The 19390-nt window shown below is 38.4% G+C and overlaps 3 protein-coding genes across 4 annotated transcripts; 2 read left to right on the forward strand and 1 right to left on the reverse strand.

The window, feature by feature from the left end:
• Window positions 1–245: 245 nt before the first annotated feature.
• LOC117225134 (uncharacterized) lies at window positions 246–6064 on the forward strand. 2 transcript variants are annotated; one of them, XM_076521289.1, is made up of 2 exons: window positions 246–397; window positions 3000–6064. In XM_076521289.1, the coding sequence occupies exons 1-2, from the start codon at window positions 254–256 to the stop codon at window positions 3696–3698; spliced, it is 843 nt and encodes a 280-aa protein (XP_076377404.1). In that variant the 5' UTR covers window positions 246–253; the 3' UTR covers window positions 3699–6064. The 2 variants fall into 2 exon arrangements, with proteins under 2 accessions (XP_076377404.1, XP_033334347.2); XM_033478456.2 differs by having other exon boundaries at window positions 274–526.
• Window positions 6065–9300: 3236 nt separating this feature from the next.
• LOC117225031 (peptidoglycan-recognition protein S2) lies at window positions 9301–17592 on the forward strand. Its single transcript, XM_076521011.1, has 8 exons — window positions 9301–9362; window positions 9617–9888; window positions 11392–11715; window positions 13245–13492; window positions 14762–14879; window positions 16386–16549; window positions 16726–16888; window positions 17311–17592. The coding sequence occupies exons 2-8, from the start codon at window positions 9774–9776 to the stop codon at window positions 17493–17495; spliced, it is 1317 nt and encodes a 438-aa protein (XP_076377126.1). The 5' UTR covers window positions 9301–9362; window positions 9617–9773; the 3' UTR covers window positions 17496–17592.
• LOC117224777 (uncharacterized) lies at window positions 17524–18999 on the reverse strand. The gene is made up of 4 exons (XM_033477913.2): window positions 18848–18999; window positions 18637–18779; window positions 17935–18060; window positions 17524–17750 (listed from the first exon to the last, which is right to left on the reverse strand). Exons 1-4 carry the CDS (start codon window positions 18909–18911, stop codon window positions 17619–17621), a joined length of 465 nt encoding a protein of 154 aa, XP_033333804.2. The 5' UTR covers window positions 18912–18999; the 3' UTR covers window positions 17524–17618.
• Window positions 19000–19390: the final 391 nt, after the last annotated feature.

The raw sequence follows: 19390 nt of genomic DNA on the forward strand, positions 1-19390 counted from the left end.
ATAATTGAATATCGATCAGTCATTTTATCCGTAAATCTCCGACCAATAGGTTGACGATACTAAACGAAATTACACGCAATCATTACGCAAGATTTTGATTAAAACCGAAGGTTCCCCCATCGGATCGATCGTGGACGAGTACACGAGTACGCGAGTACACACGAGCAAAACAAAAAGCGCGCGGATTGTTATCGTTTATTACGCTTCGTCGATACGTCGGCACGTAATCAGACTGTGTCAGTTGATACAGCCAATGATATTTAATGCGACACACGCTGTCTGTAATCAGACGGTCGCGGCAGAGTCGGTGCGTAACTGCGTCTCCGTTCATTTTGCACAATCAACTCAAAGCGGTCGTATCGGAAGCGCTATCTCGAACAATAAATCCGGGCGAAAGGTAATAGTCAACATTCATCCATCCTGTAACTGCGTTCGACGCTCGCTCTCCCTGCGAATACGAAAATCGAAGGACAACAATCGGGGCTAATCGAAGTAGCCCTTTGTGACTGACAATAAGCGAATGCTTGTAAGTACGTTGTGAGAATGAATTGCGGGCTTTGAAATAATTCATAGAATCTAAGAATATCAGTAGGATAATGGAGTCAATAGGATATTATTATTGTTGTTATTGTTGTAATCATTGGGACACTTTTTTACTAAAAAAAATAAACAAAATAAAGTAATAAAAGAATTTAATACGTTTTATGCTCCAATAACCTATGTTATTCTAAACTTATTAAAATTTATTATTGAAACTTATTAAATTATTAACCATGGAATTTTAGTATTGCTATTGTGTCTTGGAATTGATGCAGCTCGATTTGGTGGAAAGATCTGCGGAATCTTTGTTAGCTATTTCTTGTCATTTCCAAGCCATATTTTTTTCTGCTAGTACGAAATAATAAAATGCTTTTTATACTGTCATATGTGCATGTATATTATTTCTCACGTGTTTGTAGCTATCTAAACCAGTACAAGTCTAAATTGCTTGATGTTGAACAGCAGATCCTTGCACAAACTCCTATTTTTCATAAATTACTTTATAGAAACCAGAATAAGTGACATAATTCTCTCATCCTTTGGAAATGTTCTTTGATCTGAAACGAGTCAAAAATGCATAAGAATCAGTACCGAAAATTAATAAAAGTCAGCGTGAAAAATGCATAAAAATCAGTGTCAAAAATGTATAAAAATCGGTATCGAAAATGCATAAAAATCACTGTCAAAAATAAACGAAGATCCTCACGTTCTACAATAAAGGAGGCGCTATTTTTCAATAGATACGTCAACAATCTTGAAAAATCACTAGCAAAATCCTTCTCTTGCCTTTACGCACTCAGCTCGCTGCCGTATCGTTCGCCTAACATCGCGTCGACTATCGATACATTGGTCCCCGAATTATTCTTCCCGCTTTGCCGAGCAACTGGTGCATTGCTCGACCGACTTCGCTCGTAATTTATGTGCGTGCAGCTGCCGCGTTTAATTAAATCGCCGGCCGAAAGCGGATTAGGCAATAAAACACCGCATCAGGCGATTGATCGTCTCCTGTAAACGTCTCAGGAAATCGGATTCCTTCGGTCCGCGCGATTTCATACCGCGAAACGGTAAATCCATCGCGCCGAAAATAAAGGGCGAGCTTCTCTGGTAGGCGCAACCGAGCCGGAAGCCTAAATAAAAATAGTCTTCCGGCAGGCTACAGCCCCGACGACAATTAGTGGAATTTATAGCCGAGTTTAGCGGGCCTGCACGGCTCGTTCCACAAGCAAACTCGAAGCAGGGGCCAGTTATCGGCACACGGCACCCGAAACCGATAACGGATACCAAGATCCTGGTATTACTCTCGCTCCGCGTGCCAGCGGAGGCTCGCAGATACACCGTGTCCAATAATACCGGATCGAACGCGGCGCCGTATTGTTCTATGTGAAAAACTGAACAGAAAGTGTAGAGCAAGATTTTCTTGTAAGTGGATCAGGTCTTGAGAAAATTGAAAACGAAATCTCGGAGCAAAGTGCATGCTTCTTGCAGTTTCAATGCACTTTTACTGGCGGACGAAAATTTTGATCGGATTGTTCGATTCGGGTTTTCTTGGGAAATTGACTATTGCTTTATGCTTTATTGTGGCTGGCGTGTAAAAAAATCGTTTTTTCGTATATATTGTTTATTAAGATTGTTCGAAAGGCACGGAGAAGTTGTTTCAAAACGTTTCATGGAAACGTTGTTCATTGAGGAAATCTTCAGTTTAACGGACTTCGTTGTGAAGAATTAATTGATACTATTTGATAGAAGTCAAGGAATTAATTCTTGCAAATAGAGAATTCAGAAAGCGGATATTCTTCTCGTTGGTCTTGAATAATTCTCGACGAAGAATCAACTGATAGTGACATTCGTCAGAAACACTCAATAAAGAATTGTTTCTTACGATGTCAGAGGTCATTTTCCACAAATAAAGGATTCTTACAAAAATTCTGGCATCATTCGTCTGAGATAATTCTCCACGAAGGGTCAACTAATACCGATGTATCAAAAAAAGATACAGCGACATTCGTCAGAAACACTCAACGAAGAATTGTCTCTTACGATGTCAGAGGTCATTTTCCACAAGTAAAGGATTCTTACAAAAATTCTGGCATCAATCGTCTCAGATAATTCCCCACGAAGAGCCAAATAATAATGATGTATGAAAAAAAGATTTCGTGAAAATCTGTTTCCCGTGATTTCAAAGACCACTTTCCCTGAACGGAAGACCCATAAAAACCTGCATCGGAGTCAAACTGTCCGCAAAAGTCGAAGCCCCCGGCGTCATCTGATCCCGAATCCGCTTGTTCGCCGAAGAGCCTCGTCGAGTTCATCGACGTCACCCGCTAGATCGAAGGGTAGAGGGCAGTCGAACGCGAGGAATGTCCCGATTGCCATAACCAATCCCTCCGATCGCTCCTCGGCGAACTATCGGAACGCGGAGTTCCTCGTTCGGTCTGGTATTGATTAGCCATCACTTTCAGATGACGCCTCTGCCTCGGTGGGTGTTGCTGGCGTCGCTGTTGGCCAGCGTCGGGGCGCATCCCGGCGAGCACGCATGCGTTCGCCTCTGCCTAGCCGCGAAGAGGATGTCTGGGACGGCGAGAGGCTGCCACGACCACCGGAGGCTGGTCCTTCAGTCGAGCGGAGGCCGGTTGCCGTCACACCAGCAGCTCTTCAGCCTCTGTCTGAACCCGTGCGGTGAGCCTGGCTCGCCTAACAGCCGACAGTTCGACAGCTCGGTGACCTGCCGCGTCTACAGGCAGTCTCTGATCAGGGACCATGGTTGCCACTGTGACTGGAAGACCGGGGACAGACGACACCTCGAAGCCGATCTCGAGAATCTGCTCCAGGATGTCGATCATCATCCGCTGAGAAGATCCTCTATCCTAGACCCGCTGAAGAAAGGAGTCGATGACCGGGTCCTGGTTCCAGCGGATCCAGCGGACCGTTGGAAGAGCATCGTTCCTTTCGAGAACAAGATGCAGCTGGTCGAGGACAACGCAGTGGACCGCCTGGGGATCCGAGAGAGGCTGGGCACCGGTGGGACCTTCGACTCGAGCCCGGAGAAACAGGACGCGGCAGACACCGCAGAGTCGCCCGTTGACTGGGATTTGTGGTGCATGGCCCAGTGTGACAATGGCCGCGGTGGTAGCGCCTGCAACTGTGACCTGATCCCTTGAAGAGACCAGGACCAGGATGGCCGCGGAGGAAGCCGAGCACGAATTAACATATCTTGTAGATTAGTCCTGTAAGGTTAGTCCTGTTGGTAGCACGTTTCCTTTTTCTGTCTTCGATCGTCTCTATTCGTCGTTCCTGGAAAGCGTGCCGCGGTCCATCAGCCTGCGACAACGATCACTTGCAACGATCTTGTCGATCGGATCTATAACCGGCGGCCGAGAAATGTTTCCTTTCGCGGGATGGTCGGGGCTATCTGTTTAGACGCTTCACCGCTTTTAAGCTTAAGAGTTCTCTACGCTAGGTCCGGTTCACGCGCTCCGACGCGCGGCGAGCTGGCCGAGAGGATTGAAGTAGGCGGGGCGTGGGTAAACGGAGCCCCTATTTGCGCGGTTATCGGACGGACGCTCGATAAGACGCCGATTCGATCGCGATTCAGGGGATCCCGATCTACGGTATTGGGCCGCGTTGAGGCGTGTGAACGGGACAACGACGTGCGATGTGTGTATTATGCAATAAATTGATATTTATACGGGAAGCGCCATGCGACGTTGAACGTGCAGGCGTTGTTACGCATTAGTTCCTCGATCCCCGAGACTTCGCGCATGTTGTCGCCGATCATCGCACGAAAACAATTCACATATTCGCTTTGGGAAACGTGTCAATGAATTTTTTATCATCGTTTGCTTCGCGAACGTCGCCATGCTCGAGAAACGAAATTATGGTGCACGCAAGCTGCAGATTATTTGTGCAAGAATATTCGATTGTATACGCTAAAAAAAACGCTAAAATTCGTATAGATCGTACAAAGATTAATTTGCCCGCACAACGTTCTGATTGATTTATGTTTCATAAATACATTTAATCTGCAGTCCACCTATAATACAATACGTCAAATTGTCAGTTTTCAATGAAACCCATTTTTCATCGGTCTTATGAACACCGCACGGTATAATTTAACGTTCAATTTCTATTCGCGTCTGCGCTATTTTGCTAACAAATGAGACTGAAACAATATTCAGCCGATTGCAATCGAAAACAACGATTGCAATCAAACAAAGAAAAAGAGACGACTCGCGATGTCTCAGGGGTTGAAACTACCCTATATCATACTAGACTAGATTTTACAAGACTCCCCACGATGTACTTAAAAGTTAGCGGAAAAGATATTCGAAACCAAAATAACCCGAACGAAGCATATTCGTTTGTAAGTACAACGAAGTAACAGTACGGAAAACTATGGTAACGGACAATGTCCGATGTAAATTATCCTGCGTGCGTGCGCGGTTGCATAGGCATCCTTGAATGATTGACGATTAGGGTTAAGTTAGAATAAGGAGAACAAAATCCATGTCTTCCATTCGGTAGGTTATTTGCTGGGCGTGCAACACGCGACTAGAGCAACAATGCGTGTACTAGTTATTGTTTAAGCGATTAGTTGGACACTGACGATCGCGGCGAGGTGATCGGCGAATTATTCAGTGGAACGTGCAGCATGGATTAGGTGGACACGTCGTCGGTCATGGTCCTCGCGCGATACCGCGTTCGTTTATTTCTAGTGTGCCGTTCGAAAACGTTGTGACGCGACAATAAGACGTAGATTGTAGAATGCCTGCGCGATGTAACCATGTTTCTCGCACACTTTTGACAGTGCATCCGTCTAAACGAAGCTTCTTCGCTAGGAAATCAAATTGCTTTCGACACGATATACAAGTATACCATAATACGATAAGGACATAGTGAACAATAGACACGGAGACTGCATCGAAATCAGCCACGAAAGTCGTCAAAAGTGCGCGAAAGACTCAAGCAGATTATTATCTGGGCTATAGTTCTAAGCGCTTTGTAAATATTTCTACGATTAATTGGTGTAATCGGGGATCGTATCGAGCAGTCGAAACGGGGTACCAGTCTGTAAGATCGCGAATGAAATGTATGTAATTTCAATCGTTGTTATCTCAACAATGTCTCAGTCTACTTTAGTTGTAACGAACCTGTACGATTGTTGCTGGGAGGCAGACACATGGATTACTGAACCTTGGAAACATAATCGGGCCAGAAAGTTTATATGCGCGAAACGTCGATGACGATATATTGTAAACTTTGTACTAACCGCGGTAATGATTGTAAATTGTGTACATACAGGAATATATATATATATGATACAAGTAACCGATACTAAGTTTACGTTTTGTCATACGATTAATAGAAAACACGCTGTCGTACGTAATGTATGTGTTGATGCATTTTCATTCGATTAATTAAACAATTTAAGATGTCGATTATAAAACGTATACAATATAGATATATACATATGTATAATGTATGATAATAGACTCTACGAACTACTTAATAAACCATATTTTATTAATGCGCGGTGCCTTGTCTTGCTATGATGAATTTAGGTCGCTGCACCTATCACAGGGAAGATAAGTATAATTCAATTACTACTAAATTTCATATGAATGTAATTAAAAGTCTCCCACTTTGGGAGTACAATACACGAATAGATTGCAAGTGTGCGATGGAAAGATATGAAAATAAATAATTACGTGCTAACAGGTATATCCGATTATAAAAATTAAGTTTCTTTAAAGAAGAGAAATTAATTCGTTTGTGCAATGTAACTGTCAATCCGTATCATGAGTTATTTTGTACAAAAACTGAAATAATAAAACCACATCATTTATCATTGAACATTTTTGTTACAGTTGCCGATACATATGTTCTGAAATACCGACATCCCTCAAAATCGCGCCATCTACTTGAATACAAGACTGCAGCGCAGGAATTAAGTATCGATTTTACAGTGTTGCCGGCTCTGTTCATTATTTTTAAGCTGTACTGCAATCTTATAGGCAAATCTTGTAACCGAAAATTCGAACAAGATGTCAAGTCATACTTTTTCATTCGATATCATTATTTTATATCATATCTATAATTATTTCCAAAGAAGCATCATTCGGTCAGCAGTTTCAGCGTTCTGTCTCTACACCAGCTGGCGTTGTACGGACCCAGAATGGAGCTTCAGTGTTTTCCCAGAAGAGTACTCAAAAAGTACTTAGAACATAGGGCCCATAAATAACTATTTTCGTCCCCGTTGTCGTCTTTACCTATAACGATGTGTGTGAGTAGATAACTCTGCGCGATCGGTGTGCGTGTGTGTGTATAGATAGTATGTTACAAGACGGGGAAACCTGATCCAGAGATGTTCTCACTCGTTCATAGTCGCAATTTCAACCAATTTTAATTTATGCATTAATTGAGCTGTAGAATATAGGATTTTTAATTTATATTTATCAGAAAATAAGTCATAAAAATAAATTCAATAGGCTCAAAAAAAGTAACGTAATTTGAAACGCTACTAATATGAAACATTCATGATCGGAACAAATATTTCGAAAGTGAAATCATGCAACATGGGCGTCATCTTTTTTGCGACCACAGATATAAGCGCGGTAGCAGCCATCGCATGAGCTACCGGTATGCCACGTTGATCCATAATGATACCTTAACTCCTGCACGGTTTTCTTCCTCTCTAAACAAGCGTTTCTATCCCCACCAGTTTACTGCGCGTCCAATCCACAGTGAATCCTGTCTTAACATTGAATCATTAACCAATCAGAGCAAAGCATTTTGTAGTCTTATCCTCGCTAACAATGCGTGCCGTAGCTGGAGAATCTTACAGATGCTTAGGTGACATCCCCGCCGTCCGAGGGTTTTATGGAAAAATTAGGGCATGGAAAAATTAACCAAGGACCGCGGACTGCGCAGGAGAATCTGCTGCATCGACGTTATATAAAAAAATAAACGACAACATTATGAAATACAAGTAGTTGCTTTTGAAGTTTATTTAACTATTATGTTAATTAATTATATTCTGTGTTATTATCATTTGCTTTTTCTCGGACGATGTCGATGCAGAAATTTGTTCTGGACAATTCTGTGCCCTTGATTTATCGTTTTATGCCCTAATTTTGTAATGACTAATATTTTTCGGCAACACCGCATTTTGCTTATATGGGTTATAGCAGCGCCTCTTGTGAGGAATGACTAAAGCTTTGTTCGAGGTGTGTACAGCGCCAATTAGTACTGCGACAAAGCGCTCAAACTGTTAAACAAGTTACCAACATTCACTCGTGGCTAACAGTTTGAGCGTTTTGTCACATACTAATCGGCGTTGCGTGCATCACGAACTAAGCTTCGAAATTTCACCGTAAGGAGCGCTCTTCCGTTTTGAAAGCCATAAAGATAATACATTGAGCGCACATATTCAAACGATGAAAATCCATTGATGATAACTGATATCATTCAACGATATTTTATAACATTTTTTGACAATTAAAATTGTTAGCGTTTAAACGAAATATGTATATGGAAATATAAATTTAATAGCACTGTAATTTATTTAAAAATTAGCACGATGTAATTATTAATTTCGAACCTTTTCTAGAATGAACGAAGTTTCCCTCGATTTATAACTTATTGGTCTACTCTGATACCTCGTCGATGCTGGAAATTCGATGCTAAGATAATTCAGATTTCTACTGAAAATCATTTCTGCTATGCAGCGACATCTGAAGATCCTTTGGCGAATGTAAGTAAAAAATTGTGAATGTTTCCTTCGATAATAAACTTCTGTAATTTATTGAAAAAAGAAATGTATTGTTCTTGTGCATTAAATGAAAAATATAAGCTTGTAGAATTAAAGAATAGTGTACTTGTATTTGGTAAATAGAATTTGAAAAATGTATTTATTATTAGTATTCAAGATATCATAATTTTATTGGTCTTTTATGTAATAAAATAACTGAATAACTGAAGTTTTTAGAATCTATCAGTTCCATTTTTTAATTCATAATATTGAGACTCTATCGCATTCATCAATAATAGTTTATTATAGAAATTATAAAATCTTTTCTGTCATGGTAAATTAGGATATTTGCTTAACGAGTAGAGCAATCTTACAAACAATTATAAATACGCTTTTAACAATCAATTCTGAAATATTCCATCGTCACACAACACGTTAGTTGTCTTTCGTGTTATTAATCTAATCTCTTGCAGTTATCGATGTGAATATGAAGAAACAACTAGTAATTTTAAAATTAATTTGATAAAAACATTATTGTGTCCTGTTGCTTTTATCTTTAACGATACGGGACGCGCTATAAAACAGCGCCACATAACTATCGTGCAAGTACAACAATAACAATTTATTTCTTGCATCGGTACACTTTCTAAGAAATAACGTAAATTCAAGAGAAATAAAGCGATGCCAGTTTGTTTGGTTCAAACAGATCACTTACTACGCACTATAATTTATCAAACTAATTATCTCGGATATTCGTGTGCGAAAAATTACTCAGATTTCGGGGAAACGGGCGACATGTGACACAGCGAGATAAAGAATAGATAATTTGAACCGCATCGAAATTGTTATCAACCGATCGTCAACACTGTAAGCCTTCTGTCATTCACAATAACAATAACAAAATTCATTCACAAGGAATTCGTATTCGAGGAAAACGTTCGTATCGTCGGCGTCGATCAGATTTCGCGATTACGATTCATGGAACGCGAAACTTTTTCTTTCCAGCAGGAAGAACAAAAAAAAAAAGAATCGAGAAGAAAAAGAAGAATAACAAATTCCATAACGAAACGTTCAGGTAATTGTGTCTGACGATAGTTGTGTAATATATGAATTATCGAATTAAAGTTCACGGTCGTTATTAATAAACCAGTAATTATCGAATATGTATCTTATCGTGCACCATTTCCCACCACATTGTTCCTATTATCTTCAGGATTTTTTAATCTGTCGCAGATTACGAAACGATTTTTACATTTTCGGTCGATAGTCACGGCAGCGGTTCCACGGCCCATTAAAAATGAAATTGGCTCGGTTTCTTCATGTTTTCAGGATAGAACGACCCGTAGAGGGGAGAGGGTTAAAAGACCCAACGTGCTCCTTCGAGGGACTCCCCGGCCACGTTGAATTTTTCGTTTAAAAGCTGACGCCGTTTCACGATTCGCGTACAGTTACACATTTCGCACGAGCTGCTACAGTGCTTGTAATCATGGGATCATTCACTTCATTCAGCTGCGTAATCTGTGCGCTGATCCTGCTTACGTCGTTCGGTTTAATTGTCCTTTCGGTGCCGATCAGCTGGGAAAGCTCGAAAAATAACACTGGTAAATATAATTAACAACTAAATCTTCCTCCTTCGATTGAGACTTTTGATTAACGTGTTCAACAGTTTGTTTCGCACGAATAAAAAATTGTAGGGAACGAATAGACCGTTAATCAGCAAATTTGGACAAGCGTCTATAAATAGACTGTAAATATTTTTATCTCCGTATTCTTTAACGTGGTTAAATACAATATTTGATATACTATTTTCACGTGTAACTACTATATTTAAAGAGAACTTTATTTACCAAATTCTGTAGTACATGAGAAGATAAAAATATTTTACTAAAATATTTCGTTTACTATTTCACACAAATATGCTCATTTTCTACTGGTAACAGAACGATTTATTATCAAACACTTCAATTGCTGTCTGCTATTAAAGAGATGTTAACTGCACTTTGTAGGAAACTGAATGAAACGACCGTTACGGATATTGATATACAGATCTGACGCAAATACAGGGAAAATGTTATAAATTATGCGCGTCAAATAGTGCGACAGTAAGTGAAGACATTGACGCATAGGTTTTTGAATTATTCAGAGCTGAAATGTTCGAATATTGATAACAGTTTTGGCTTTGTGAATATTTAAGCTTCTCCAGTTTCTCCGCTCAGTTTTTCCTGCTTCCTTTATTTCGATGAAATGATCGATGAGATCGATAAAAGGCATTAATCGACAGAAAGTCGACGACTTTCCTTGTTTTTCTAGTTAAAAACAAACACAAATTTTCGTTGCTTTTCGTTAAAAAAAAGCAAGGAAATATGCTCGACGTGCGTTGATTTTGACAGAGACAATTAATATTTATTGATTTTTCAATGGAATCTGATGTAATTCTGTCAAGAATTGTCATTATCGCGTTTATTACTTTATTATATCTCTGTATTGTGACGGAGATTCCTACTTTGGTCGTAAATCGTGACTAACAATTGAAAGAGATTTAATCGTTGATTGCGACTAACAATTAATGATAACATTTCAATCGTTAATTGCAATTAACCGCTTGACATACCATTTTTTTCGCAGTTACTGCGATTCGAAATTTTTCGATTGCAATAATTTCTTTCTAAAACAAATTCGTGCTTATCGTGTACCGAAATTTACTTGAATGCTTAAATTTTGATGACAAGAGATTCGATTTTTATTCCAAATTTAATGCACAGAATAACATTTATACTCAATAAGTTATTACTAGAAATTTCCATGGCGAGTCGAACTCGTCCAAGTTCGACAAGGGGTTAATGATTAAAACGAAAATAATCGTCAATTACGATAAACGACTCTGGCACCATGTTATCTCTACATTTAAAGAGTGATGAATATCGTGCATCTCGAAGTATAATTAATAAAGATGCTGATTACTCGCTGAACTGCCCGCACTGCTTCTGTTTCTTCGTTCTGATTGCAAATTCGATCGTTTGTCCACGTTAACTGCGGCAACGCCACTTTCATGCTGTCACTAGAACTTGGTCTTTACTCTAATCGTTGGGATTTTCTTTCGGCAGATCACCTAAGAATAATAACCAGAGAAGAATGGAAAGCCAGGCCACCGTTGAAACGCGAGTTTATGAAAACACCGACACCTTACGTCGTGATCCATCACGGAGGGATCCCCCATTACTGTTACAACCAAAAATCGTGTTCTGCGATCGTCAGATCTTATCAGGATCTGCACATTGACGTTCGCGGTTGGTTCGATATCGGCTACAGTTTCGTTATTGGCGAAGATGGGAACGCTTACGAAGGTCGTGGATGGGACTCCGTCGGTGCTCATTCTCCCGGTTACAATACCCAAAGCATCGGCATATGCATCATCGGCGATTACAGTGGTAACTGTCCCATCCGAGATCAAAGCTCTTAAAACTCGAACAGTCGTAAATTGAAATTTTCTGTTGTCGAATGAATCAAATCTGAACACTCTTGACCCGATAATGCAACGGGTTTTCGAAGCTTATGATTCACTGCTCAATCAAATTGCCAGTAGCAATAACGATGTCCAAGAAAACGCTATCTAATCGTTTCATCCAGTGTTGGTACTTGAAAGATTACTTCTGCGTTTCACGCGTAAGCAATCTTTCTTTAGTTAGATCGCAGAATATAAGGTGCACAGTGATATGAATAATTATAGACTGAAAGTAAGATTTACATTTCTAGTGATATTTAAACAAAAACTTAAGGAGGTATCGTATTTGTATATTTCTATATTAGAAATATAATAGAAAATAACGATATACAAATACAGTTTTCTTTGGTTGTTGTTCAAATGTCAGTAACAATGTTAAAGTTACTTTGAATCAGTAATTATTCGCGGCACTGTAGGTGGCCTGCTTTAGTTGAGACACCCTGTATATTAAAAAGAAGAATTTGACAAAACATGTTATTCGTATATTTCTACATTAGAAATAATAGAAAATTGAAATATACAAATGTAGCCTTTGTTGGTTTTTGTTTAAATATCAGTAACAATGTGAAAGTTACTTTGTGTCAGTAATTATTCGCAACACTGTAGGTAGCCTGCTTTAGTCGAGACACCTTGTATATTAAAAAAGAGAACTCGACAAAATATGTTATTCGTATATTTCTATATTAGAAACAATAGAAAATTGAAATCTACAAATATAGTTTTCTTTGGGTTTCGTTTAAATATTAGTAACAATGTGAAAGTTACTTTGTGTCAGTAATTATTCGCAACACTGTAGGTAGCCTGCTTTAGTCGAGACACCTTGTATATTAAAAAAAAGAACTCGATAAAATATGTTATTCGTATATTTCTATATTAGAAATAATAGAAAATTGAAATATACAAATATAGCCTTTGTTGGTTATTGTTTAAATATTAGCAACAATGTGAAAGTTACTTTGTGTCAATAATTATTCGCAACGCTGTATGTGGCCTGTTTTTTTTCGTATATTTCTATATTAGAAAGAATAGAAAATTGAAATATGCAAATATAGCTTCCTTTGGGTTTCGTTTAAATATCATTAACAATGTAAAAGTTACCTCGAGTCTCTAATTATGGACACAAATGTACGTACTTACGGTTATCCAAAGTATTAGAATGCTAAACTTTCGCTGATTTGCAGAACAGATTTCATTGTCACGAATCGGCTCAAATTGAACGGTGCACACGTGTATCCGGTTAAAAATAAGTCAGATGTTAAAAGTTCGTATAATCGTGGCTCTGCCGTGTTAAATTTGGCGAGACAGCGCAAGGCCACAAGGTTGCGAGTCACTTTTAAATTCAATGACCGATACCGATGTACGAAATACACCGGTATTTTTCGGCTTCACCTTCATAACCATTACAGAAACCGTATACACACACCGATATTATACAGATTTCCCATATCTGCACAGATTTCCTTCCCAACGAGGCGGCACTGAACGCGCTGAGCAATCTCATCGACTACGGAGTGTCTCTGGGTAAAATCAGCGAAAATTATCGAATGATAGGCCATCGTCAAGCCAGACCTACGCTATGCCCAGGCGATCATTTGTACGCGTACGTGCAGAAAAATCCGAGATGGACCAAGAATCCTATACCGAAGATCGCAGCTACCGTCGCAACAGTGAACCAAAGCAGCTCGAACATAATTAAGACCACATGACTATTGTAACCACACGCCTCTAGAATAATTGTTAAACGTCCTTAATTAATGTATAGATAGATACCAACTGGGTCTATTGCCAGTATAAGCGAACCTGCGCGTACTTCGAAATGTTACACTACATGTTTTATGCATGACCTTGACAAGATGGCGTCCGTCGAATCCGTCGAATCTTCGCGTAAGTGTTTTCATCTTTGGAATATAACGTTAAACACAGCAGCCAGACAGTATTGTCCTAAACGATTATTTATTTTCTACGAATGCAACATGTTTTCGGAAAATTATGTGTAATTTAGTTCCTATTGTCGCGAAAAGAGCATGGAAAACGCCAGATTCCTGCAGCGGTAGCTGAAACCTGTCTTACGAATATTCGTGTACAATTGTTGAATGATTGTTCGAAGTTTATTGTTTGCTGCGACCAGTCGTGATCGTACGTCGAGTAAAATTAGTCTGTAATGATTATTAATAGCAACCGATGTTCCTGAGAAACTTGTTTCTCTTTGTAGCATGTAAGCACGAGATCACGCACATGCGAGGCGACAATAATTATGTCAGGGGTGTTTTTTTCCAGTCATGTTCACTTAGATGTTCGTTCAGATCGAATAAACTTCGCGCCTTGTTCGCGGGCGTGATTTACAAGTACATAACCTATATTTTATTACACTGAGTGTGTTCCTCGCGAATTTTTTTGTAAGAATTCGTTCGTTTCGCGGACACGTACGTAAAAGAAATCAGTTAGTTAATTTTACGAATTCATTGTTACGTTGTTGTAAATTTCTATCAGAAGATAACCGTTAATACAGCTTTGTCAGAATGTTAATATTGCAACTCGAATGAAAAATTGGATTTCTTGATGTAATGATTCACGATTGACTAAAAAATTCTGGCATTTGATTATGCTGTCACAAACACAATGGGAGAATTTTTCAAAAATATAACAGGTTCTTGATCTGAATGGAGAACGTCACAGAACTCGTTTCATTTCGAGCTCCTTTTATTTTCATATTCTTTTTATATATTTTTATTTTTTAATGCACCATCAATTAATGCAAAAGTACCTACAACGGCAGAAAATCTTAGCTATCATGACATAATGATAAAAATACAATCTGTTCCTCTAGCATTTTTTATGTATCGTTAACTATAACGGAGATATTGCTTCATAAATGCACAGCTTTAGGGAATATCCCAGTATACATTTGATTTATTTTATTACCAAAGTTCACGATGTCACCGCAGTTACGCCAACTATATATGTCTCTGTGACATAAGCGACTCATTGGCAGTATCTCTTACTCGCGCGAGATGAACAGTTTATTCATCGTATTTGTTGCATCGGTGACTTACCATGCAACGTTCGGAGCCGAAGTGCATAGAACTCCTGGTAAGAAATTCTTTGTATAAAGTGTTGTTCTCTGATTGTTCCATTCAAATTATTACCACGATGGATAATCTTGTTTCACCGTAGATTCCTTTATCCGATTACTCTGAAACTTCGTACTCCGTTTGACCACTTTACGAACGAGCTCTTTCGTTGATTTCTCTGCACGAACAATTGCAACACGTCGAGGTCGATGTCAAATTCGTCGACAGTGTCCTGCAATGTACATATTGTTCTTAGGATATTCTGTAACAGATCGAAGCTGATACAAACCTTTTCGAAAATGTGCCGCAATTTACGTGTCACTGTTCTTCGAATATTTTGTAATAAATTGAAGCATCAAATTTCTTGGAAGTGTGTAGCAATTCACGCCTCGTTCGAAAATATTTGTGTAAACTATTTTCGATAAATAGTTTACGCAAATTCTCAAATACTACTACAAATGTTTTCATGCGCACATTCAATAGAGACATTAAGGTCACTTAAATTGTATGGAATCGGTCTTTAGACGATCTTCTTTACACGATCTTATAGAGCAATTCATTGCATATTCTGCACGTTCGCGCTTGGTATTATGCAATCTGTAAATTTATAAACGATGTTTTGATGACATTTAACACTGGATGTATCAAGCATACGTACCGAGCATTGACTATTCTCGTCGGTTCCATTGTTGTTCTATTCGATTAAAGACTCTGAGATCACTAACGATCAAGTAATTCATTCGATACTCTCTCCTCGAAGCTGCAAAACGATCCGATTGAAAGTGTAAGTTTTACGACAAACAACGTGAATTCGTTAATGAAAAGGCTAAGCAACAGAATCGGCGAAGTATCAGAAGAAACGCGTTTCGAATACTGGGTAATTGTTGCCAGTGCGACTACATTGTTAACATTCAAGAAGCTAATTTGCCTCGGCCGTGAATTATCTACAAGATTCGATCTTATGCGGAAATCATTATTTTCGTTGTCGTGTTGAAACGACGTGCGAGTACGTCTGGTCTCATATCGCAGACTGTAAATAAGCTGAGCATGCGTAGAAATGGGAACATACTTTCGTATCGCCATAGAACGCTGCAAAAACAGAAGACAAGTCCAGTGCCTCATAATGCATAGTAATTCAAGAAAATACTTTGAAAATGTCGCAGTTGATTACACAAATGAGCCGTTTATATTGAAAGTGGCATAAGTCACTTTACCGTAATGAAAAGTGGTGATTTTTTAATGTTCATACGAAATTATTTATACTGAGAAAAATATCGGTATCCTGAGATAACAGATACAAGTAAATCTTCTCGAAAGTTAGCATCCATATTTTTGAACGTGTTAAAACGCAAACCCTTAAATATATCGACTTAAAAACAAAGTGACTTATGCCACTTTCAAAATGAACGGCTCAAATATCAGCGTGAAATGGCCGAACATTATTAGCATTTATCAAAGAAACTATCAACGCAAACATTGACCTCGTAACAGATTTTATTTCTTCAACCGAAATTATGCTTTGCAGAACGTCCGAACATAATCACGAGATCAGAATGGGGAGCCAGAGCACAAAAAGAATTTGTCCCTAATCTTAAGATAAATCCACCGCCGTTTGTAGTAATTCATCACTCGGCAACCGATTCGTGCACGACGCAAGCGATTTGCCAGGCGAAAGTGCGATCTTTCCAGGTAATCGCGTTGATATTGAAGTAATATATTATTTAACAAGTTATTCCACAGAAACGGCCGCTTTATATTATCTGTCAAGCGTTAATTGTTCCTAGTTCTTGTGTTTATGGCAGAGCACTCTGCTAGGTTCTGCATAGATGAAATAATTTATCAGCGTCTCGTTGTGAACTTTTCAGAATCATCATATTAATGTAAATAACTGGGAGGACATAGGCTACAATTTCGTAGTTGGAGAAGATGGCAACGTGTACGAGGGTCGAGGTTGGGACAAGAAAGGCGCCCATGTGCCATCTTACAACGCGAGAAGTATTGGAATCTGTATAATTGGTAATTATGGCGGTGAGTTCTAACACATTTTAATTCGCTTTTGTAGAATCATATTATCAATCGATGATAACAATTTCTGGACATGACTATCACAAACGTAGGAATAAATTATTTTTAATTTCAGGCATAAATTCTATATAATAATATATCTATTTTTGCCATATTAATTGTACAATTATTAGGGAAATTAAGAGAAAATTATAGATAAATCTTGAAAAACAATTTTGTATTAAAATATCAAAAGATGTCGTTTGACCTCTTTGGTGAAAAAAGACAAGGGTTAAGTTTAAAATCTTAAAAAGTGTCTTTCGATCTGTTGGATAAAAGTAGTGTCAAGGCAGAATGATTTTTTTTTTTTTTGAAACGATGTTGTACGTCATTGCATTTTGCATAAATATACGCAGCCTAATGAGTTTTGTAAAAAATTGTTGCAGCCCACGAGCCAAACGCGGCAGCTGTCGCTGCAACTAAGAAATTAATAGCTTACGGAGTGGCTATCGGCAAAATACAGGAAGATTACAAATTGATAGGGCATTTACAAGGTGGGAATACGGAGTGTCCAGGAGAGAGTCTGTACAATCTGATCAAAACTTGGCCACATTGGACAGAAAACCCGTGAACCGGCATCGGGGTAATAGACTAACGCATTTATTATTTAATATTTTGTATTGAGCATTCTCAAATAAACGCATTCTTTTTTATCGTAACAGTATAAATGACTGTCTTTCAATTTTTTACGTACTCATACATAGAGTGTCACGATGCCATTTACATAACTGTCATACGTGTCCTCTTCAGTCCTCACGCAAATGTCCACGTGCGAAAAGTCCGGCGATTTCGTGATAACGTCTTTGTAGTGGCTTCTGTCTCTAACCTGGTCGTCGATATTAATAAAACGAACGATTAAGAGATAATAAGAGCACAGATTTCTTTGAAGAAGTAATGCCAAATGTGGCCGTATACTCCATGCATTAACAAGCGAATTACTATTTATTTGTACCAATATTTTATTTCTTTATTTGAGATGAATTCAGTTTTGCGCATTCACGATTATATACCTGCAATGGAATTTGGTTGCCAAATTTTTCATTTATCTCAGGTATGCACACTTTTGTCCCATACGGAATGCCTGAATCTAGATCCATAGAAACGGTGACGAACTCGGCGCGGCCATCAAGAAAATCCTATAATTGACACATGCAATGTTCGCGTTACATCGTTTGCATGCTTAAAGCAGTCAAATGATTTTGCATTGAATGCAATTATCTAAAAAAAATTGCTACAAAAGAAGGGTTAGATTTAACTTTTTACTTTAATTGAACTTCATTAACTTTTTGATTCGATTTAACTTTATTTATTTAAAAGAGAGCTGTGCTAATTCAATTCTAAATTTCTGTAATTCTATTCTGCAATTGAATCACATTGTATTCAATTCAACTACGTTGCCATTCAAGTACATAATTTAATCCATCCAGTTGATTCAATTTCTAATTGCTTTAATCACGAGCGTAATTCAAATACAATGCAATTGAAATATAATATAATTGAATCACATTGTATTCAATTCAACTACGCGTTGCCATTCAATTACATAATTTAACCCTTCCAGTTGATTCAATTTCTAATTGCTTTATAATCACGAGCATAATTCAAATACAATGCAATTGAAATATAATATAATTGAATTACTTTGCAATTCTAATCGTTTGAGTGATTCAATCGTAATTCTGCACAATTCTGATTTCAAATTATTGGCGAACCTGTAAGGTCCTCAGTTTCTTCATTCGAGCATCCAGATGATCGAACTCGTCGTCGCTACTGAAATCAGGAAAATAGGCAGCCATTGTCACATTCTCGTAAGCGCGACCACTGCACTTGAGGTCCGATCTATTCAAACTTCTTTCTGAAAGCAACAGGAAATTCAAACCAAGTGAAAGAACAATCGAGAGACGCGAGAAATATCATATTTACCACTTGCGAGGGAAACTGTAACGACGAATGTCATTAGGAATGCGATTATCAATTTGAGCACCATTTTTTCGAGAGCGAAGTTTATCACTGTATCGAAGGCGATGGAGAAGTGACTTCGAAATGCTGATTGTTGTTCCAACTTCGTTTGCGCAATGAAAGTGCTGATCCCAGCATGTCGGGCACGATCAGCATTTCGGAGAAACACGTCGGACGTTACGAAATCGTGAAACAGTAATTCGATTGTAATCGTTGTAAAGGATTTGGTTAGGCGAATTTTACGCAAGAATTAACGAAATTATTTAAGGATAGTGATCGATTAAAATTGCTCGTGCCTCTTCTCCTTTGATCAAGCGATCATTGTTAAAGCTAATCATTCGAAATGTTGCTGATTGTTTCAAGCGTTTGCCACAGTAATTTTAACTCGTTCCGAAGTTTGTGAATCAACCAGTAAAAATAGAGTTGCAGAACGTTTGCAAAAATCAGCATTTATTGAGCATTGGAACAGTTGTTGTTAATGAAACGAAAATGTGTAGAAATAATGAT

The sequence above is a fragment of the Megalopta genalis genome, chromosome 4 (genome assembly GCF_051020955.1).
Source record: "Megalopta genalis isolate 19385.01 chromosome 4, iyMegGena1_principal, whole genome shotgun sequence".
NCBI lineage: Eukaryota > Metazoa > Arthropoda > Insecta > Hymenoptera > Halictidae > Megalopta > Megalopta genalis.

What these genes read in the sequence shown, in the direction of transcription:
- LOC117225134 (XM_076521289.1), top strand. Translation starts at nt 254, where the DNA reads ATGATATTTAATGCGACACACGCTGTCTGTAATCAGACGGTCGCGGCA. An exon ending in ACAATAAATCCGGGCGAAAG is followed by an intron (nt 398 to 2,999) that starts GTAATAGTCAAC and finishes CATCACTTTCAG; the next exon opens with ATGACGCCTCTGCCTCGGTG.
- LOC117224777 (XM_033477913.2), bottom strand. Translation starts at nt 18,911, where the DNA reads ATGGTGCTCAAATTGATAATCGCATTCCTAATGACATTCGTCGTTACA. An exon ending in AGAAACTGAGGACCTTACAG is followed by an intron (nt 18,061 to 18,636) that starts GTTCGCCAATAA and finishes TGTCAATTATAG; the next exon opens with GATTTTCTTGATGGCCGCGC. An exon ending in GCAACCAAATTCCATTGCAG is followed by an intron (nt 17,751 to 17,934) that starts GTATATAATCGT and finishes ATCGACGACCAG; the next exon opens with GTTAGAGACAGAAGCCACTA.
- LOC117225031 (XM_076521011.1), top strand. Translation starts at nt 9,774, where the DNA reads ATGGGATCATTCACTTCATTCAGCTGCGTAATCTGTGCGCTGATCCTG. An exon ending in CGAACATAATTAAGACCACA is followed by an intron (nt 13,493 to 14,761) that starts TGACTATTGTAA and finishes ATGTCTCTGTGA; the next exon opens with CATAAGCGACTCATTGGCAG. An exon ending in TATAATTGGTAATTATGGCG is followed by an intron (nt 16,889 to 17,310) that starts GTGAGTTCTAAC and finishes AAATTGTTGCAG; the next exon opens with CCCACGAGCCAAACGCGGCA.